General features: G+C 40.9%; 1 protein-coding gene across 1 annotated transcript in view; it reads right to left on the minus strand.

Moving 5' to 3' along the window:
- Positions 1 to 23,685, minus strand: part of TIAM2 (TIAM Rac1 associated GEF 2) — a 137,133-nt gene that overhangs the window by 43,061 nt on the left and 70,387 nt on the right. The window contains exons 7-13 of the mRNA XM_058802082.1: positions 22,399 to 22,584; positions 21,305 to 21,451; positions 13,384 to 13,548; positions 10,571 to 10,681; positions 10,084 to 10,162; positions 9,077 to 9,169; positions 7,772 to 8,032 (exon numbers count right to left, since the gene is read on the minus strand). Of these exons, the coding sequence (XP_058658065.1) occupies positions 7,772 to 8,032; positions 9,077 to 9,169; positions 10,084 to 10,162; positions 10,571 to 10,681; positions 13,384 to 13,548; positions 21,305 to 21,451; positions 22,399 to 22,584 (1,042 nt within the window). The remainder of the gene's footprint in view (positions 1 to 7,771; positions 8,033 to 9,076; positions 9,170 to 10,083; positions 10,163 to 10,570; positions 10,682 to 13,383; positions 13,549 to 21,304; positions 21,452 to 22,398; positions 22,585 to 23,685) is intronic.

Raw genomic sequence — 23,685 nt, forward strand, 5'->3', positions numbered from 1 at the left:
TGTAACAAATGCCTCCTCCCATACAGTCTCACTGGAGGCCGGTGTTAGCCATAGCTACGGCATCACCCTGCGATTCCAGTTCAACAGCTGGAGATGTGTGCCTGCAGTAGGAGCAGGAAGACACAGCAGAGCCCAAGCTGGCTCCTCAACACCACCATCCTCTTTAAGTCAGCAAAGGCTGCAACCCACTGCTGCCATTAGGTGTTCCAGGCTACAGCTGCTGGACATGCAGGGGTGCTGTTGGGGTTCCCTCTCCTTGTTTTTGCTGCTTCTGCAGGATTGCTCACATGGGAAGCTTTGGCTGCCCTCAGAGGTCACTTGCGCTGGGGAGAGCTGGAAAGCAAATGGAGCTAGCCCTGCCCAAGTTCCAAGTACATCACCTCAGCAGCACATTTTCTTCTCCATCTCAGATTTATAGGCACAAAAGTAATGAAAACAGAAAGGAAAAAGGAGAGGAAAAGTTACCTACTTAATAGTTTAGCAAGAGTTTGTGGCTAGCTTAGACAGTTTTTATCATTACTCAACCTACCTTACCTCTGTGAAACAGAACATCTGCTGTTTGATGTGTTTTAAATCATGCCTACAGCACTAGTCTATATGTGGATGTCTCTAACTTTATCATAATTAATAAACCTCCTTGCTATCCATATTGTCACTCTACAGAATTCAGTAGGAAGGGCAATATGATGATTTATGCCTACATATCACTGAGCCAGAAGGTGCAGCTATACAGGGTTTAATGAATTTTACACCAGTAAAAAAACCCCAACAATTTGGCCCACTGACTTCACGGGGATTAAATCATAGCAGCATTTAGCAAAGCAGAACAGAATGCTCTTCCAGTAGGAAAGCACAACGAAGAGCATTTTATAGCATAAGCATTTTTTAATTTGGTGCACACACACCTAGCAGAAAGCCAACAGGACAGTTTGTCAAGTGTCAGCAAGAGCTCATTAAACTGCCACTCTTGGGAAACACTTGGATTGCAAAATACGCTGTAGGGCAACAAGTGCTCCAATGGATCCAGCTTCTGAAGAGACAAATGCTTTCTCTGAACTGATCCCTACACTGCTACAGTCCCAGGAATTGCCACAGGTCAGACCTAGTCTTTTCCCAGCAATTCACAAGAGTGCAGGACAAAGATAGTGGTGTCCACAGTGCACAAACTGCTTAGAGCAGGAGCCAACCCTCCACAGCTGTCCAAGACTACTGTCAACACACAGCCCGCCCCTTGCACTTGCTCTGACGAGCATGTCCTATCACATCTTTGTGGTTTCCCACTGAATTGGGTAACAAGTAAGGAAAAGAAAGCCCAGCAGAGTCAACTATCTTCAGGCAGATAAGCAGTCATGCTGCACAGACAGATACATGTCCGTGTTACAGAGAGGCTTTCCCAGTACGTTGCCTTACACCACACAAAAGCATCTTATATCTGGTATTAGATCCACCAGACAAGAGGGAGCAATGTATGCAGATCTGCACAACTAACAGATATCAGGGCCCATTATCTAACAGGACTGTGGGTGTCCTTGGGATTTGAAAAGCTAAGAAGCAATATACAGCTCTTCTGAACTCAAAGGAATTTTCTGTGAAAAAATAAAACCAGATTTCTTTGAGATCTCACACACAAAGCACAAGGAAAGAGATGCCCTACAGCACAACATAGACAATTTATATATTGAAACAGCATCTAAGCAAACAAACAGGACCTGATTAGGCAGAACTAAGAGTAGAACTCATTTTAGGCATGTTTTTCCGTTAAGTTTTAGTTCTCCTTTAGTTTACAAAATGCTTTCAGCAATACATTAAAGACATTTACAAAAAGCTAGGGGCAGACAGAAAGAAGCAGAGTGTTCTGAGCCAGCGATGCAGTCACAGCCTCCAGCTGTCAGAGCTAGAGGCCACCTTAGTGTCAACTTCTTCCTAACTTTATCTCTTCTGTTAAGAAGGACACATAGGTCTTTCTGATATTCAGGGTAGGTTGGGGCTGAAAAAGGATGTACAGGGTGCTGTGTGGAAGGGTGTGCACAATGACTTGCAGAGAGACAGCTGGCAACAGAACCAGCCTCTGCCTTCCTTTTCCTCCCTTTACTGGAGGTCAGATACAGTGGTATCTGACAAAGCTTAATGGAGCAAAGTTTTCTGGAGAAGCAGTGAGTTGTAATCACACTTTACAGAGGCATCTAGAACACCTAGCAAAGTGCATTTGAAACAGGAAGTACCTTGGAATTGAATCCAAATCAGTTGTTATTATTAGGGTCATTTTTAAAATAATCTAGTCATATAAAAATTAAACTTGTGGCCAACTGATGTGCTTTGCTTCTGTGGGTGCTTACTAAGATTGAAATCAGATGCTGCACATGTCTTGGTGAACAGAAGAGCCACTTTTCCATGTGAGGATTCAAACCACTGATCCTCCTCCTGAAGCACTGACACTTTGCAAAAATATCTCAATGTTTAGCAGATCAGGAACTAAAATGTAATTGCTCCTCTCCAGCACACAGCCCAGCCATTTGTCAAAAAGCACAAAGCCTGACTCTCCCTCCAGCCATGCCTCTTACAGCACAAAACAGCTTCAGCAGGAGTGACTCAGAGCAGCACATCCCAGACTACACTGCTGCCCAGGCATTAGCGCAAGAGGAGGGAAAGCAGAGGGCAAAAGCCTTGCTCCAAAGTGGCTAGAGCAGTGTTCTGTGTGCAGCTCAGCTGAAAGAGAACTTTCTGCCTCTGAGAGTAGCTCTCCTTGCAACCAGCTCTCCCCTGGCACCTGCCTGCTCCCCACTCCTCCTCCTCCTTACCTGGCTCTGGCCCTTGTCAGAACTCTGCACCCATCAGTTCAACTCCCTGACTGTGGGGGCAGGGGAGGAATATTTCTCCTTGATTAGCTGCAGGGGCTGCAGCAAGCCCTGCTGCCAGCACAGGGGTGGGAGGAGTGCTATGGGGCTGGAGGAAGAGGAGGAGGAGCAAGCCTCCTCCTTGTCAGCAGCACCCAGGGCTTCTTTACTGCTCCTGGGACTGCGCCTCCAGAAGGACGGGCCAGACAGGAACCCAGACCCTGCTCAGAAGGGAAGCACCCCACCCCACAGGTGAGGAGTACAACACGGAGCACAGGAACAACATGCCCATTTATTTTTTACTTTTTAATTTTCTTCTTCCCTTTTTTTTTTAAAAGTGGTTTCTTTCCCATTTAGCTCCCATTTAACTTTCTAACCCTCAGAGATGAAAGTGTTTCATAATGGAAAGTTGTTAAAGCATTTCCAACCCTCCATCCCCACCTTTTTTTTCCTCTTTTTTTGCTTTTTAATCACAGATTTCTATTTACAAATTAGGGTTGATTTTAACAGTGTCAGCTAACCAGAAACCACACTTTCTGAGGAAAAAGAAAATTCTGCTCAACTCTGACAGTAACTAACATTCTGCAACCAATTTTCACACCCACTAATGCTTCTACCTCCTGCCTCATACCATAGATATCCATAGATATAGTATATCTATAGATATACCATAAACCCACACAGCATTGCCCTAAATATAGCTTTCAATTCTTGTACCTCCTCTGTTGTTTTTTCCTCAAATATCCATGTCATCCTAAAATGAGGCACTTTTTCTTTTTTTTTTTTTTTTTTGCTCCACAGCTGTAAGAACTTCATTGCGATTTCCTCATTTTTTAATCCTACATAATTTTTTAATCCTACATAAATATTTCTTTAAGTTTCTTGGCACTGGGGCTTGGAACAAATTTAGTTGCTCCACATTTATGAGTGCATTTTTTAAAAGTATTTCATCTCATCTCTTTTCCAGGATAAGCTTATTACTCACAAAGCAGCTAAGCAGCAGGAACATAGTGGTGCCACGTGGGAGATCAAATGATACAACCACAGCAGGTCCAAAATACAGCTACAAGGGTATAACAACCTCTTGGAGAAAATGAATCACTCTCACCAAAAATTCCCTGGGAATAATTTTCAGGAGTGGCAGAATTAGTGGCTTTGGAGAAAGCCAATCACTTCCCTTCCGTACAGTAAAAGCTGCCATGGTTTGCCACGAGGTATAATTGGGTATCCTCAACACAGCAGAATATGTAGGAAAAGGCATTCATCAGAGTTACTACAAACAGTTACAGAACTGCAAACAAATGTGCACAAACTATTACTGTCCAAGTTATATGAAGCTAGTGATTCATAACTTACTTTTGAGTAAGTTCTGTTTTGCTTTCACATGGTGGTCATCACCAACCACTAGGCAGGGCATTACTGTATGACTCAGTGCTGAAAATTTCCATTTTCTAAGCACTTTGTTAATTTTAGCTCATTAATCCTCATAGCACTGTAGAAAGACTGGGTTAATTTCTAAAAACAGGGAAGCAACAGCAGAAGCATTGAGGTTTTTTTAACTCCTGGTATGTACCTTCAGCCAAATTGGGCTTGATTTTTTAAAAAGGTCCCCTCTTCTAGCACTAACTGACTTTCAAAGGTGCTACTTCAGAAGAACAGACTCAATATGGACAAGCAAATGTTAGAAATTATTTTTGAAAACTGTGGTCTTAACAGTGACTCACTCAACTCTATGCAAGCAGAACAGTATTAAACAGGCAACCAGGGGACAGGTTTAGGAAAAGCATGGTTTAGGAAAGCTAACACATGTTTAGGAAAGCCTGCTTGAACAACCTGACCTCCTTTAATGACAAGGTGGCCCAACCAGTGGATGAGGAAAAGGCTGTGGACACAGCCAACCTGGCTTTCAGTAAAGCCTTTGATACGGTCTCCCACAGAATTCTCCTGGAGGAACTGCCAGCCCATGGCTTGGACAAGCGCACTCTTCACTGGGTTAAGAACTGGCTGGATGGCTGGGCCCAGAGAGGGGTGGTGAATGGAGTTAATCCAGCTGTAGGCCAGTCACGGGTGGTGCTACTCTGGGCTCAGTGCTGGGGCCAGTCCTGTTTAATGTATTATCAATGATCTGCACAAGGGATGAAATGCCCCCTCAGTCAGTTTTTAGGTGACACCAAATAGGGTGGGAGTGTTGATCTGCTGGAGGGCAGGAAGGCTCTGCAGGGGGATCTCTGGAGCAGTGGGCTGAGGCCAGTGCTACAAGGTTCAGTAAGGCCAAGGGTCAGGTCCTGTCCTTGGGTCACAACAACCCCAGGCAGGGCTACAGGCTGGGGAAGAGTGGCAGAAAAGGACCTGGGGGTGCTGGTCAGCAGCAGCTGAGCATGAGCCAGCTGTGCCCAGGTGGCCAAGAAGGCCGATGGCATCCTGGCCTGGATCAGCAATGGTGTGGCCAGCAGGAACAGGTCAGAGATTGTCCCCCTGTACTCAGCACTGGTGAGGCTGTGATCAGTTCTGGGCCCCTCACTACAACAAAGATATTGAGGGGCTGGAGCATGTCCAGAGAAGGGCAATGGAGCTGGTGAAGGGTCTGGAGAGTGAGTCATATGAAGAATGGCTGAGGGAGCTGGGGGTGCTTAGCCTGGAGCAAAGAAGGCCCAGAGGAGACTTTGTTGTCCTCTACAACTCCCTGAAAGGAGGGTGTAGCCAGGTGGGGGTTGTCCTCTTCTCCCAGAGAGCAAGTAACAGGACAAGAGGAAATGGCCTCAAGCTGCACGAGGGAATGTTCAGGTCAAACATCATGAAGTACTTCTCCACTAAAAAGGTTAAGCATTGGAATGGAATGCACAGGGATGTGGTGGAGTCACCATTCCCAGTAGTGTTCAATGAACAGCTGGATGTGGGACTGAGTGCTGTGGTTTGGTTGACATGGCGGCATTTGGTCAAGCATTGGACTCGATGACCTTTAAGGTGTTTTCAACCTTAATGATTCTATGAATTTCCTAAAGACGGGATATGAATTTAAGAGTCCTTGACCTCCAAATACCTGCTTGCATCATTAAATATCACCTCCACTAATCTAAAATGTTATTCAATTCCTGAGTAACAGGACACAGAATAGTTAAACCTTCTATGATTATCTATTAATTCAAAGTAATGCCATTTTCTTCTGTTTCCATTTGAACTGATCAGGTAATCAGACACTAAGCACTGAATTCAATTAACATAAAAGTTCTTCTCACGAAGCTTAATTTAGAACTATTTGTTCTCTTTCAGAGTAAAATAAATCTTCCTTAACTGCTTTTAAGCAGAAAAGCAAATACACTATGTCCCTTTATCCACTATTGCTTAAAGTATAATACATACTACAGTAATTTCCTATTATAATGGAATATTTGCACAGGTTGCAAATTTATCCCTGAGGAACGAGGAATCTAGTGAATGGACACATACATTTATTACACTGAATACTCGAGGTAATGCTGGCCTATGATAACAAGCCAACAAGCTTGATGATAGCCCTGATATAATTATGTAATTAATTAGCTCTATCATAATTTTTGGTTTATGACACTAACTTTTATGTGCCACTAGTCAATTTAATGGCATTTTAAATTGAAGTAAGGCCCCTGAGAGAGATGCTACTTACTGAATCACAAATCTTGTATTCAGATTTCTTTTAATTTCAAAAGATGACCTAATAAAATTGCTTTATAATTAAATCCACTCTAACTTCTCCTATGTGATTCTTTCTCTTCTCCCATTTTTAATTACGAAAAAAATTCCAATCAGAAAACACTCGCCATCGTAATTATATGCAAAAATCAGCGATCTCTTTTTGTATCTCTTGCTGCTCCCTTCACACAGCACTGCATCCTAGCTAGCTTTCCTGCAGAATTTTACTAGCACCCTCCAGAGTCATAGCGACGAAACTGCACCTTTTACCCTGAAAATCTCGTTAAATTTCCTTCTACCTTGTATGAAAAATAGTCAAGGCGGGGGACGAAAGGGGAGCAAAGCCCCACGTACTTTCTATTTCAGACAGACATTCACAAGTGTTGTGGTATCACAAGATGTGGTGCTCCAGTGAAGTAACATCAGATAAAGGAAAGGAAGGGAGTCCATGGCTTGCCTCCACCCCCAGTACAGAGCCCCTCTATGTGCCACCTCCTATATCCAGCTGAAAAGGCAACCCAGCAGTGGGCACTGGCACGTCCTTGGGGCTGGGGGGCTGTGATGTCATCCAGGAGCATTCCTTACCACATAGGCACCTTCCCTGCCTGGCACTCCTCACATCCCACCAGGATCTCACCCTGACACAGCACTCTTAGGAGACATCCTCCACCCAGTGCTTAAAACAGAGGTATTAAACTGAGTAAGGAATGTGAGCAGGCAGAAGCAGAACAATCCCCACAAAAGCTCTCTCCATAGGCTTTATTCTACACAATGGCCTCCAACAGGAGCACCATGTCACCAGATGGGAGCAGAGCTCAATGACTCCTTTCTGAGGTGATGATGACTACTGCAGTGAAGATACCCTGAATATAAGTAAGTGGTACTCTGCCACACAGAAAGCATGGCAAACACAGAACAATACTCTGCTTCTGAAAGCCATCACATCATTTCAACCATTGATGCCTGGGAAATGGATGTGCTGGAGATACTTGAGATGACACAGAACAGTTAAGAGAACACTTGATAATACTGGATGGTGAAGACAAACAGATTAAAATATTATCATTTCCCTGCAGACACAATCATATTCTGTTCCATTTCTGCTCCCTAAAAAAATAATAACAGACAGATATTGAGCATAAATGGAACTTAAACAGTTTGTACTTGTGTTTTTAAGGCAAGCACACAATTTTGATCATGACTGAGTTTTAAAAAACAGTTATATTTGAAGTGAGGTGGAAGTAATAGAATTATTGTCAATTTCTTACCATTTGCTGTGTTCTTTTTGAAGTTATCTAGAAACTCTTCCAGGAGCTGTGACTGGTTTGGAGGGGGCAACAAACTCTTTGGGTCTCTGGAAATGTCACCATCTGACCAGGACACACATAAGGGTTGCTGGGTCCCGCAATAGCTTGTTCTCACTGTAAGCATTACACTTCTGTCTGAAAACAGTAACTCCATCTGCCTGAGATCAAGATCAGACACAGCCTCTCCATTTATGCTCAGGATTTCATTGCCTACTCGGAGCCCTGGCAGCATGTGAAAGCAAAGGAAAAAAAAAAAAAGGTAATGTAATATAAAAAGGGTAACAACTCAAACCTTATGCTGACTTGCTTTTTATCTTTTCGTTTTTAATTCAAATACCCTAATCCTACCACAAGTCAATTAGAACCAGTGGGAGCTTTATTTGTGCTATAATTATACAGATTGACCTCATGCTTGCTTACTTTGATAGGTGCTACCCACAGTACAGCAATCAAGTTGGTTTTGTTTAAAGATGCTACAGAATTGGGTGGGTGGGAGAGTAGCACAGCTTTCAAGAAGATTAGAATAGAGGCACCTCTCACAACCAGATACCATCACTATGCAGCACCATAACACATATTTCATCAGATGTGAAGAGCAAGGCACTAGTCACACAGATCAAATTATTCATGCAAAGCTGCAACAACTAAAGATGGAGGTTTTTATCAGCTTTTATATAAATCTAAACAGTAAGAAGTGCTGTCTTTCTAAGTCAGCAAAACCAAGCAGATATTACCATCAGGTAGCAAATTCAGATCTTGGTCTCCATTTCTCTGGGGCTATTTTTCAGCTAGCAGAACTCACATGATGCTCACACGTGCCAATGAAGAGAGGCACATTTTCTGAGCAGTGCAGTGGGAAGGTGCTCACAGAAATGTATGCAGAAAACTGCTCTGGGGAGGAAGGCTTTTTGCCAGCAGAAGTGGAAGCAGTGGGTCATAGAAACTGATCAAGCCCATGAAGTTCCCTGGTGTGAGATGAACTCTTTCTCCAGTCTGTTCCTCTGTGCAAAAGCACTCAGTTGGATGGCTGAACACAGACTGTCTCCAAGGGTGAATAAGAACTGTCCCCACTACACTGAAAGGATAATTCAGTTACTCTGTACACAGTATTTTCCCTACTGTTACATACTTTCCATGGTCTTCAGGAAAGAAAACTGTGAACAGTAAAAGCCGAGAAATACTTGAGACAGCATTACTAAAGCTCCTTCAAGTTTTTGGACTCAAAAAAGATAATGAATAGTTTTAAACACAAACAGGACACAATACCTTCCTTGTATGCCAGTCCATCAGGGAGAACATCGCTTACAAAGATATGGGTGAGATGTTCATTCTCAGCAACTTGGGCTGTGACAGCAAAGCCTGAAGCAAAAGAGGTTTAAATCAAATAAACTTTCTTGGGAACATTTCCCTTTTATTTCCTGTATTTAGCAGACTTAACATGAGAAGAACGATACTTCTCATGAGAACACACCCACAGAGCATATAGAAATTATCACATGGTTACCCAGTCTTACCATTGTAAGGCCTGTTAAAATTAGTAAGACTTTTCAACTCCCAGAAAATGCCATGCTCTGATGCAAAAAAAAAAAAAGGTTTCAAAAAAAGTATTTTCTACCACAGCTCCATGACATTTCCATAACACAGCACAGTCCATCTTCACAGTAAGAACTCTGCAGAGTATCCATCAGACATAGAGGTGCATTAAACAATTCCAAAAAGTGGAAACACAAACTATAAAGCAACAAACTATACTAGACTAATGAGTGGGAAAGGCCAGAAAATAATAATTTAAAACTGACTTGCAGCTAAAGCACAGCATAAAGCTGCCTTACAGAGGTATCTTTGCAAGGTATGCAATTATTCCTAGGCATAACTACCTCCCCTGGACAAAAAGCCTGTCAGAATTAGCTCCAAAGTGTACTTTTGATACTGTGCAAACAGAGGATCTCTACAAAAAAAAAAAAAAAAAAAAAAAAAAAAAAAAAAAAAAAAAAGGCAGACCTTGACCTGTGCCTGACTGACAAAGGACATTCATATTTCTGACAAGCCCATGCTTCAATTATTTGGCCACCGTAGGAAAATTAGAAAGTGGACCCTTCCAAAACATAAAAAATGCACTTGCCAGTGTAAAACAATCAGTTTGGGTCTTTGTTATAATGCCTTGAGTTCTTTGCAGACTCACATTTTGAGTTATCAAGGATGGCTCTGTCTGCTCTCAGAAACTAAGAAGTCCCAAATGAGAAGAGTAAAAACAAGAATTCCTGAGAGCTTACCATAATCACTTATGTTTTCAGTCTTTGTAAGATGAACATGATAAACATTTAATGGACAAATTTCTATTTCATCATACACCTGTTAGGAAAGAACAGTAGCACAAGTCATCAAAAATGAAAATGCAAGCATCAAACCCCAGATACAGCATGAGAAAGAAGCACAAAATTCTTTGCATCAAGACTTGCTGTCTTTACACAGAGAACTGTGCTACTTTGTAAGCATTACTGCTATTAGTGGGACTAAAGACCAAAAACCCACTCTGCAGTACAAGCTGACACTTAACTTTTGTACTAAAAGCCTCATTCATATCTTCAAACATTTCTTGAAGAAAGTGTTTGCAGTGCCTAGCTACTCAAAACTGTGAACTAAAACGCAGTCCCAGAACAGCTTTAAAACCTCATTTTAGACCTAAATTTCACATGTTTGTAGATGATAACTCAACTGCAGCTCAACCAACATCACAAAACTTTATCTAAAAGGAGTTACACTTTCCTGGTCTACTATGTATTCATATGGCTCAGGAGCACAATACTCAGTATTTTTATCAACCAGTCTTCTGAGTTGCAGGCCATAGTGTCTTGGCTCCAGCTGTTTCATCTAAAGAAGAAAAAGAATGGAGTTTGGAATTCATTATTTATTTCCAGAATCCTAGACGACACAGAAATGACACACGCAACAAGCTTCTAAAATCATGCAAAACCAAATCTCAAAAAGTAATTTTCTACTTATTTTTGTTGTATAAACAAAACTAGATGGAATCAAAATAAAATATAAGATTACAGTGCTATTTCTATTTTGCCTTATGATCCTCCCAAATCCTTTAATGAACACTGTCTTGGCTATTAGATTAACTGAGTACTAATATATGTTTCCAAAGATATCCCAACAGTCTTCTGTCCTTTTGAACTTAACACTCACAAGCACCTTTTTCTATGACTACTTCTGATGATTTACTTCTGCTCAGCAGCTTTTGCTTCTGATGTAGAAAATGTGTGTGCATGTATGGGCAGTCAGGAGAAGAGATGGGATGGCAAGCAGGTTCCCTGAGGGTTTGCCTTTATTAGATTTTATTTTTATTGCTGGATTTCATCTATGATCAGAGAGTTTCCCCTATTTTTTATTTTACCACATGAGGTCAAAGCAAAGATCCTGTCTCAACAGGAAGCCAAAGGGAAATAGGGATATTCCCAAAGGATATTAGCCTGAAAGTGCTGAGCCCCTGATGGGAGACTCTGAAAAAATCAGGATACTGGTGAGACCAAGGCACAAAACACTTCATTTTAGCATATTAATAGGCCAACAGTTCTAAAACAGGAGGAAGCAACATTTCCAAAAGAAGAGGACTGACACCCTCCCTGAGGGTTATTTAACCTCTTTAATGCATCTCATCAGCTTACAATATCTAACTCTACTGAGTAACTGGTAATTAACTTAACTCTCATTACATGCTGCAGTTTACAAGTTACATGCGTTCTGAATCCTGAAAAATTGAATTCAAATGCACAAGTTGTTTTATACGTGCTATCCAAAAACCTCAGATGGAAAACAGCAATGAGAAAAGGATAAACCTCATAAAGGATGGATGAAGGGGTAAAATAAAACCCTAACAACTCTTCTGAACTTTAGCCTTATCCACATAGCATTCAAACATTTTCTGTTAAGAAGAAAGATTCCTTACACTCACCAGAGCAGAATGAAAATGTAAGAAGGAAAAGAACCAGGACAGATGAGCAGAAAGTATTCAGCATTAGAGAATGCTTATGAAAAGCTTTACACACAAAATAGAAAGACAAAATAAAACAGAAAAACATTAAAAAAAAAAATCAAGGAATTTAAAACTAAATTTTCATGAGATACAGACAATGACAATTAAAAGTCAGCTTTACAATTAAAAATATTTTGGAATGACAGAATAAGAGAGGTAAGGAATTTCCTTTTCCAACTTAATTTTACTTTTATAAATTTTATTTCCTCCTTTAGGGGTCTCGCATGGCGCCCCAAGGACTTCAGAATGTTCTGGCTCTCCCGTGCCACCTGGTGGCCAGGCCCTGTATCAGACAATCTCTTCAGCCTGACCGGGCACGGCAAAATTTTTAAAAATAAAGCCTAACATTAAACATTTTCTCAAGGATTCAGTCTCCACCAGGAGAAGCAACAAGAAGATAATTTCTTCTTAATGATGCTCTGGAGACGCATTGGGACTTGCCTAAATCAGAGTGCTTATTTTCATTTTAAAAACTATAGTTTACTCTGGATTGTTAAAAGCTTTTCTTTTTTTTTTTTAACCCCACCCAATATTAGCACGTGAAAAGAGCCATTCCTCAAACTTCATTAACGTCAAGCCACTTCAATGAGTTCACATGGAAATTCACCGTAACCTAAGCCAAAAGCTACAGCTGGATCTTGTCCGGCACAGGACTCCTTTTTTCCTGTTTTTCCCCTTGTGAAGTAAATAAAATATATTTACCAGTTGGCCAGAAAACAGAACTTGGGGGTAAAGAGTAATTTTTTCCAAAAAGCTGTTTAGCATCATTTAAGTGTCTTGAATCGTGAAATTATGGAGTTCAAGCACTGACACATATGGAGGCAGAAATGTTAGGTATATTACAATGTTCCAGAGGGGCTGGTGTTTTGCCTGTAGCTAAAACTGGTATTTTTACTTTACCTTCAACCTGTGACTCAGTTTTCTGCTCCTGGTCTACAGCAATCCCTCTCAATTTGCCAGCACTGACTTTCACAAGCGAACTCACTCTTTGAAATTCACAAATAGAGCTTGTATTTCATTAAAAGCTTATAAAGGTCATTTGAGAAGCAAACCTATATGATAGCCCTTGTCACAGCAGTCTTAAATGTCTTAATCTCCTACTCTAGCTCAACCAGTCCCTGTTGCTCCTCTGTGATTAATTAGCCCAGAACAACCAGGTTGGTGCAAGGACAACACAGAGTGGACATGTGCTGAGACTGCCCAGGGCTGACTGCCTGGCACACTGTCACTGCTCCTGAAGCACCCCCTGTGTGCTGTCTCCAGCAGGGCTCTTGAAAAACTTTCCACAACCCTGCTGCCTTAGCTACAGCATATAAAAACCACAACCAAGAAAAGAGAGCAATGTGTCTTAAGCATCTCCCTGTTGCTGTCTCATTATGTATTATTAGTATTATATGTTATCTCATTACTGTATTATTATATATAATGATAATCTTACCACAGTTTTCCCTATTCATGCATCCACTGATATACTGTGTTCCTTCTCAAGTCCACAGCTATTTACACGGAGCAATTGAGCATAAAAAATAAGTACCTTGCATGCCAAAGACAAAACATCCTCCACCCTGTGCTCTGGCTTGAGTGTCAGCGCCACAGCTTGGCCATCACAGAAATGAACGTATGTCTGTGTTTCCCAAGCATTCTCCTTCTGGATGCTCTCCGGCACTGAGCTGTAGACATTCAAAAAATCGTCAACTTGCTGCTGGAAACAAGAGAGAAAAGTACAACATATATGAATGTTAAAAAACAAAACAAAAAAAACCAAAACAAAACATTTCAATTACATTAGCAGTTTGCTAATTTAGCTATAATTCAAAAACAGTGCTGTGTATTTCCCCATGGCAATCCAGGCAGAGTTCTGTTAACTGCTCTCATTCACTATTGAAGACCTGATTTTCTAGAGCTCAGATTGAACTTGCTGTGCTTTCCCATGATGGAGTTTCATGCCTTTGTCTCATACTAATCATTGATTTAACTGACTGTGGAAATATGTATCTACCTGGTTTTATATCACAGTGGAAATAAATTTTTAAGAAGAACTGCAACTACAATTTTACCTAACCAATACATGTAAAATAACTTGGTAAATAAATAGATAAATAAATAAATTGAATTCGTGTCATTTTGACAGAAAATGACAACAAAATTCCAGCAGAGAGCACTGTGGAGCAAGGCTAGCCATAAAAAAATAAAGGCCTAAAGTAGGAATAAAGTGTTCCTATTTTATTTACAGTTTGAGAACATTGTGTTTCATTGGCAGCAGAGGGTATTTTGCCTGTTTACCATTTTGCTTCACATTCTCCCTCTTTCCAACGCCACTCTGCTTAATCAAATAACATCAGTCCTAAATAAATTCCCTGTCACTTTCTCACCCTTCACTTTTACACTTTCTCCTGTACTGCACTTCAGGCTGCACGGTACAAAAGAAGCCACACAGGAAAAGACAAACACCAAGAGCTGTTCAGAATTTGGAGATATTATTTGGGTCAGCCTGTTCAGCACATCACTTAAATATCTATATCAAGGCATTTAAGTTTATGCAGATAGGGTCCCTTGATTCCCCATGCAGCCATAGAGAATAACTCAATGGAGTGGCAAGACTTCCCCCCAAGGCATATCTTAAGGTATCCTGAGCTGTTCCTAGGCATCCCTACTTCCTTTGTGCTTTTTGTTAGTATTTTTTGTTTGTTTGTTGTGCTGGGGGGATTTGTTGCCTACATAAAGACCCTTGATTACACAATTCTGCCCCTTCTCAACCGGGACACAAGCCCAAGGGTGCACCACAATTAAAAGCTGCTGTAAAAGCTGCACAGAGCCTCTTTTCCTTGCTGCAGGCAGCAAAGTTATGGACAACAATCTGGCAGTGGCAACAGAGAGACCAATATTCTTTATTTTTGCAAATAACAACTGTGGCTGTAAAAACAGTGAAGCAAGCAATCCTGTCCAGGTAATTACCAAACAATGCAGAAATACAGGTTACAGACAACCCAGACTGTGGCATAGTATTAATGTGATGCCAGAATAACAATGGTTTGGTGAAATAATATTAATGACTTAAGTCTTTTCATTAATCTTGTCTGTCTTGCTCAACCATCCCTTTTAACTAGTTGTACATGAAATTTCAATTAACACAGGTGATGGAAGTCCTACTGAAATTCATCAATTTATACATAACAGGAGTCATGTTCTGCTGCTGCAATTAACAGTGTTGAAATCCACACCAGGAGAAGTTTGACCTTGGTGGCTGTAGGTGCAGCCTGCTCGTAATGCTGGTGATGTTGAAGAAGATAATTCCTGTGGAACTCTAGTCCTCTCAGCACTAAATCAACTGCCTGAGAATGAAGCCTGACCTACCTCTACAGTGTAAATAACAGAAAGGAGAAAGGGGGCAAGGCAGGGAGGCAGTGAAAGATTAGCACACATGAGTCAGGCTGAATTTCCCTGGTGGCTTTCTCTGGGGAAAACCAATGCTATGCCAGCCTCAGCAAGGGAGGTTTGCAACTACTACATTGGTTTATTGCCCTGGAACCTGAAACGCTAGCACTCCAAATCTATGCAACGGAAATAAATCTCATTATTACCAGAGATGAAAAAAAAAACCATAACCTCATATCATAGAGGATTAAGGTGATAAGAAATAGGTTCAAGGCCACCTTTTGATGTAAGCTTTTATAACAGGACAGAAAGCTTTGCAGCCAATGTGAACTACATCCTTTCCTTGCCATGTACACTGATGCTCAAGCATACAATTTGAGATAAACTTCCCTCTGTTATTAAGCATGACTGTGTTCCTTAACTGCAGTCAAGGAACCATTGCTTGATCCACATTTTCCGTCTCAGAAAATCTGACATGAAAAGGTTTTTTGTTTTTTTTCCTGTTATGCCTGCAGTGACCAATTCCACAATAGTTCATTCATTCATTGCCACATGAAGTTATAACAACCCATCCAATTTTCCAGAAAGAGGCGCCAGGACTGTCACATGTTATGCCACAGGGCTGCTGCAGGACCAATAGGTTACTTCATAATTTCCTCCCACTATTTGCCTCTAGTTTTATCATCCTTTTCAGGGAAAATACAGCTTCCCTGGAAGACTTCACTATTTGTCATACCCAGGCAGCATTTTATAAAAGTTTTGATGCTGTTTTTGGTTTTTTTTTTCATTTTAAATCAGCAAAACCAGGCTGATGCCAGAGTAACGGTTTTCAAAGTTATGATGAATCATTTCTGAGTTGTTGTATGATTCACCAAAATGTCAGGATCTTAAAAATGCCCACGCTGTATTTAATACCCATTGAAAAAAGGTTTCAGAAATAGCACTGAAATAATAAGGAAAAAAAATGTTTTTCTAGCTCCAGAGGTCTGCTCAGCACCCTAAATCGTGTGTGTTTTTCTAGTCTTGAAAGACAAGCCTGCTAAATTTTTAAATCCTGGCCCAAAACCTTCAGCCACATTGACCTCTGATGGTCCCTCTCTACCTGCGGAACAGGACTGTGAGCCCCTGCCTGAATTTGGAGAAGGCTGTTTTACCTAGAGCTGGGACAAGAAGACAGACCTTATCCATTTGCTGACATTTCACCAAAGGGAGAGCATTTCATTCTGCCTGCTCTCTAGTTCAAAACATTTCTCTGTCTCCTAAGAAGGGTTCAGAGGAGTAAATGCTCCTGTTAGCCAGAGGATGGGAGAACCACAGCAGACCCTGTTGTATAAGGCTGCTGCATCAACCTCCCAGCCCCAAGGAGGTTGGTATCCAATCAACCAAGGGACCGGTGTCACAGCCCTTCAGGAGAAACTTCCAGGGCTGTGCCCAAGAGATTTGGTCACTTTTCATGCAGCAAACTTCTCCAGGTTTCAGCATGTTTGACCAGGAATGGATTGTGGTTGCTGTCTCTGAGATGGGAGATGGATGCCATCTCACACCATGGTACATTCTGGAGGAATATTTTGAGTGTTGTCTACAGGAGTTGATTTCAACCCGATAATTACAATCTATTTTGAAAACAGAGGAGTGATTTGGTTTAAATACTTTCCCACTCCAGAAAATAACTGGCAAGTGGCTAAGTAATAAAGGGAATTCTGGTATTTCAATCCATTTTTCAAAGAACAAACAAAACGTAAAGATACTTTCAGAAGGCAAAACAGTGTTACAGGATTACAGGACAGCTGCTGTCAGTGGGAGATGTCCTTCCACACTGGGGGATGGCAACACTGTGCCCCAGAGAGGCTGAAGGAATGGAGAAGGACTATGACTGAGGCCAGGCAGGCAAAAGCAGCAGATCTCCTTCTCCTGGGTATCAGGGAAGATCACAGCTATTTACTGGATAATGCTGCTGAGGGATGCTCCATTATTCTCCTTTATTTGGGCAATCTCCAGCTTTATATTAAATCTCACTTCTCTGATGGGATGGTCCATAGACTTTGCACAGACTTCATTGCCTTAAAACTCAAAATAAAAAGGTTCTGTTGAAGCAGACAAAGGGGAAAAATATATCCTGGGTTTCATTCATCCCTGGAAACCATTAAGATCAGAATGGATGGGATTCTGAGCAGCCTGATCTAGTTGAAGATTTTCATGTTTCTTGCAGGGGTTTGGACTGGAAGAGACCTTTGTAGGTCATCCAGTCCAACCCATCCTATGATTTGCCATACTGTGAAAAATGCTTTCAAACTAGCTTGGCCCCAAGTCTCTCTCACAGTGTTCAGACTGTATGCATTAATGTGTGAAGAAGCTTCTAGGGGTTTGGTTTGGTTTTTTAAAGCTTACCATGAATGCTCAGAAACTTATGTTGAAGTGGTTTCATTAGCAGAGTTATAATCCTCTCATCTAACAATAAATACATTTTATGAACCTTTTCAGGGTTTCTGAATCAGCCCTACCATTACATTAAAAAAATGCATTCAGGAATTCAAAGACATGATGATGCAGAATGAGAACAGGCATATCATACCTCAGCAGAGTTGGCTGAATTCTGCACACCAGCAAACCCATGTCCTCCTGCTGAATCAAAAACCCATTGAAAATACCACAGATAAATAAGTAGGTTGAACAAATAAACACCTTTGTTTCTGACCTGTTTTGGATAAACCCATCGAAAAAAACAAAAAATAAAATTAAATTAAGGAATATATATCAACCTGCTAAGCCCCAGGGATCTTTTGTACCTTTTTTTGATTTATTCTGACTAGAAGTAATAAAGAAATACAATTCTCTGCATATAAAGGAAATTTAAGTAGATTTTCTCTTTTAAGCTACATGCACACTCAGATTCAAATATGTATAAAATATGTTCTTGTTTTTTCCTATCTACTATTTAGTAATAAGATTAAAGTCATTTGCCTTCAAACCATACACTGTACTGGAATTATAAATTTCACCCTTCAGGATACTGTTAGGGAGAGCTACAAATCTCATCATGACTTCAAGAGACTATTTCAAATCTCTGTTCCTGGCTTCTAAAACCTCCTACCCTACAGTTTTTCATCTTTTCTAACCAGTTTTGTTGGCACTATTGATTGAAACTATTAGCTTAGCTTTAAAGGCATAGTAGACCCAAACCCCACACTATTAAGCAATGAAAGTAGCTGACTACTGTGTCTGCTTTGGAAGTGATGAAGGCAGGACCTCAGATGTGCATTGCCCACATGCTCTGGAAATTTAACTACTGGTATCTCACAAAGTTGGCAAGATTTTTATTATTTTTTTTAACAAAATAAATGGCTATGGATACAAATATTTCAGTAATAAGGCTGGTGCAAACACAAGGATAGACCTATATACTTTATACATGACATTGAGATTTGCAAGTAATATCATTGCCCTCCTAAACTGCAAATTTAAAAACCATTTTTTCAACTCCTCCTGCAGTCAACAAATTAGGACAATATCAGACTTACAGTTGAGGTTTTGGGGGGTTCTGGTATTAGCAAAAGCCTTTCAGATAATCCAAGGCAACAAAGTCTCTAGATTTCATACAAAATCCAGTTTCTGCCAATGCAAATAAAAGGTACCACTTCTGAACTTCCTTGTCTCACCCACAGATATAATCAAAGTATTTTATTGCCTATGATTTGTCAAAACAGTTCACCATTTAGCCATAAGAAAGCAGATAAGCATTTAAGAAACTGAGGATAATGTGAGCCTAGACATCCTCCATCTGCTACAGTGCAGTTTTATTAACTAATTTGTAGAAGACTGAGCCACTCCATTAATGTTTACGAAAGCTTCCCAGCACAGAAACTCTGAACATTTTTATTAATGCCATAAAAATAAACAAGATAAAATTAAAAGCTTCCCTGACACAATGATCTTCAAGAACATACCATCTGATTTTGAAGCTAGGGTACTGTAGATTAAAGCATACCAGCTACAGTCAAATTAACTTAAATCCAAGAAAGCAAGACTTTTTTTAATCTATTGTTTGACAGAAACACCTCAACACAATGAGCAGAGAAGGAACCTCCACTTCTCTGCTTAACCCAGTTGGCTGAAAGAGACAAGAAAGTTACCCTCAGGCCTGTTCTGATTTTGATATAGAATTATGTGCATATACACAAGTCTGAGCAAGGATGTGGCTCTCTATTCAGCCATCTTCTAGGTTCATGGGTCAGTTTCCAAGCCATGCCCATAAAAATTCCTCACTTTTATGGGCAACACTAAGCATTTAAATTTCCTTACTTATATTGCAGGATGTTTAATTACAAAAAGAAAAAAAAAATCAAGAACTCCAGCTTGTCTATGAAAATGAAAACAATTTTGGACCACCTGGTTGCAAGGTTTGTAATAAGAAGGGTAAACACCCACTGGGGGCACCTCTGCCTGCGACAGGCCTCCCTTCTCTTTGCTCAGAACAGTACTGGGAGGGCAGCAGGAGCCTCCTCTCCTTGCCAGAGCTACAATATTCCCTGTCCCTGAGCTCCACAGAATCCCCTTCATGGGCTATAAAGCATAAGAGAAGACATATTACCCAGTTAAAAACAGGGCAAGGTATCAGCTCTGCTGGGAACAGAGCTAAAGGGTATAACATTCCTTCCCTCAGTGCTCATAGTAATAAAGAAATAGAGGTGCAGGACTCCCAGACCACACTCTGCTGCTGGGGAACACAGGGGAAGTTTTGTGAAAAGGATGACCTAGGGAAAATTTCTCCTTTGGTTCCTTCTATTGTAAGGCAGAGTTTCATTAATCAATTTCACCATGCTAACACACCTCGATCAATATGCTAAAATGTGTAACAGGCAGAAGTTTAATGCCAGTGTAATACACAGATATTTACCTATTAAAAATATAAACCACTAGACCAGAAAATCCTGATGTGTTATTTTGCAACATGAAATCTGTTGGATCAGCTCTGTGTCTATAGCAGGACATGTACAGATAGGCTTGCTTAAATATTCCACACTACCACACATGCAAGAACAGTCAATTTTCAAGTGCTGATCAGAGATTTTGTGACTAATAAAATCAAGGGCCAGGAGCAAAGTTACCTAATGAACAATGCACAAAATACTGCTTTACAATAGCAACAGCAGCAATGGCAGAGGCTAGTGAATACAGTAGTGTTCTGAGTGAGAATGCACCTCTGTAACTTCAGCCTCACTGTCAAGAAGCGTCTCTGCTCTTATTTACCTTTTTTCAGGGAAAAGGCAGCAAACTTTTGTTTTGCATATAACTGAGCTTTTATTGAGAAAACACAGACTCCTGAAGTGTGGAGCTTGCACTAAATGTAAGCACGGGCCATTAGTTCCAGAAAGAGAAAAAGATGCTGTGGTTTCACCAATGGTGCAGCCCTTCAGTGGGGGCACACATCAGCATAATCCCTCTCCCTAGAGCCAGCCTGACCCTGCACACCAAACCTGTGCCAAGTCTTCAGCAAACTGGTTTGGCATTATTTGTCAGCTGTCTGTACTAAGAGCTGACTCCCTGCATGACAGCAGTCTTCTCCAGTGGCTAAAATGTACTTCCAGACACTGTATGTTGCTTTAAGAGGCCATGGCAAAGATGTCTGTCTTTGCACAGTCTCTTTTCCCCTTGAAGACTCACCTATGTCGCTATATTGAATTGCAACAATGCTTCAGAGTCCCAGCACAAATAAGCACACACTGTACTAAGGTCTGCGCAGAGAGGCTATCTTGAAAGAAACCCTACATCCAAATAGTTTGCAATGGACCAGAAGAGAAGTTTTGTTACAAATTCCAGCCTGATGTTCTAATGCTGACAATAATTAAATTACTGGGTCAAAGCCTGTCATTCACCAATCTTATTTATCACAAAAAAAACCCCAAATTAGACATATACTCTTCACAGGTGATGATCCCATTGCAAGTTTGCTACACCTACTGAAACCTTGGATGAAGGTTTGATGGACAAATGTCTTCTACCCTGTGCACCAACAGCACCTTGCAGAACGAACTCCAGGAGAGACAAGCCATTCTATGCCATCCCCAGCAAGTAAGATCTACCTGAGTTATGGAAGGTCGTTTTTCTTTTCCTTTTCTTGCCAATGTGTCCAGTCCTTTTAGAGAAGAAAACAAACCCTTCTTATTTCGAACCCTTTGGGACAGAGACAGGGTACGTTTCCTGAGAGCAGCTTCATCCCTGGAGCAGATCTATTTAAACACAAAGACAGAGCCTCTTGTATCACTTTCATAACAGCAAAATATTGACAGTTATTTCAACCTGAGGCATCAGATGGGGGCTGCTTCAGTTCATCTCAGTGTAACATGCCAAAGTGCAAGGACAATGTTTCAAGCTTTCAGCAGTGATGCTTGTTTCAGTATTCCAGTGGCATGGCAGCATAACCTTTTTGTCATGGGGCAAAATTAGAAGCCATAGGAAGGGAAAATCTGAGAAAGTATTGCTCTGTTAAACAAAAGCTAATGAAAAGGCTCTGAATAAGAATGATAACCTATCATTCAGATATGAAATTTCTAGAGGAAGACAGACTCTTCAAATTGCCAAACATAGGAGGTAAATGCTATGGCTTTGAGTTATTAACAAGGAATGCACAAACCATACAGATAAAAACAGTGGCAGAGAGGACCACATTCCCTGATGGGTCTTTCAGTGCCACTCTTCAGACTTTTCATGCAGCAAATGTGGACTCTCTGCCAAGATCAGCCTTTCAGCCCTGCCAAGGTTGAAGGGCAGAGGCGAACCTTGCTACTGCTGTACTTCCCTTGAAGCTGACGGGGTGGCAACAGGTTACAGCTGAGGATCTCACTCCTTTAGAAACACACCCACAGTTTTTTTAAAAAGTGATATTTAATTTTGAATTGTTTCTAGCTTTAGCCTTTTCTAAGAATACTTCCTTCTTAGGAGGGACTGCAAGTCTGGAGTCCTCTGGGACAAAAAAAAAAAAAAAAAAAAAAGCCATGGCCATATCCTGCAGAAGAAAATGTATTTACAGTCAAGGAGCAGGCAGAGAGGGTGAGAAGGGTACAGGGCTGCCTCAGCAATGCATGTGGGTGCAGCCATGCATTATCCCAGCACAATTCCACATCTAAGCACATGGTGTTTTTGTGTAATACACCCATGGAAGTGCATTTGGACTTACCAGTGCATGGAAGGATGACACAGAGAAAATGCCGAGCCTCCCCAGTGCCAATTTTGAAGGACGACTGGCAGCAGCCAAAAGGCTCTTGGGGTTTGGGAGCTCCCCACCTTGCAAACTGGCTAGGTAACATCGCATTCGGAAAAGGTCCATGTTAAATTTTTCCAGGTTTTGTTCCCATTGCTGGATCTGTTTGGATATAAAAAGGGACAATTAAATGGGGGGAAAATGCCTCTGTGGGCTGCACTGAAAATTCAAGCGCTTCCCCAAACCCTGAGTAAATTGCTTTCATCTGGTAGTATATGGATTAGATTAGTTATTCCCTGCCAAAATGCATTCAGTCATATTGTGTTACATCAACCCAAAAGATGACTTGAAATAAAACAAAGCTGGTGGTCTTAAACACATACTGACAAGATGAACATACCATGAACTTTGGGTAGTTTGATAGCCACAAAAACAGCTACATAAAAACACAACCCTGTGGTTCACAAAAGCTTGTTTTTTTGTTTTGTTTTTTTTTTCCTTCCCTCCCACCACCCCCTCCTTTTTGGAAATTAGTTTTGGGTTTTTTTAGCTTAGATTGTGTAGCTGGCTGGCTGAAAGCAAAGTAGAAAACAGATACTCTAACACATGTGAAAAGCAAAGTAGCTACAGTGGTAGGTTCTCTTCATTCTTTACTACCATCCTATGGTAGTAAACAGGAGACAATACTGCAAACTGCAAAAAATCAGCTATATAGACCCAATGCAAACCACTGTACCCAAAGAAGGAATGTAAACATGCAATTCTTACAATATATCTAGCACAGGTACATGAAGATGTAACAATTTAACCCAGTTTCAATGTAAAATCAGAAAATGAAGACTCAAATATTTACTAGACTGAAAGCTCTGAATCAAGGTTTAGATTACAGACTTTAAGTATTTGTGTTAATACACACTCATTTGAACATATTCACACACATTTAAAACATACACACTTATTTAAACATATATTCTTATGCACTGCACCGAAGTCAAATTTTGCTCTTCATTTCCCCAACTTACATACTGGTAGTAGCAGCAAAAATTCTGCCCTGGAGATTGTACAATTAATGTACATCACACAGTAATACCTATAGGTAGTGCAAATAAAAAAGGCAGCAAGCACACTGTTAAATGAGAAGGTAGAAAAGGCAAGGAAGACAGATTGGGTACTGACGACTACTGAGCCCCTGACAACACTGAGCTTCCAATGTCAGCTCCAATCACTGCAGGCTCCCTGTTCAACAGGTGTTTAGGTCTGTGG

The sequence above is a fragment of the Ammospiza caudacuta genome, chromosome 3 (genome assembly GCF_027887145.1).
Source record: "Ammospiza caudacuta isolate bAmmCau1 chromosome 3, bAmmCau1.pri, whole genome shotgun sequence".
Taxonomy (NCBI): domain Eukaryota; kingdom Metazoa; phylum Chordata; class Aves; order Passeriformes; family Passerellidae; genus Ammospiza; species Ammospiza caudacuta.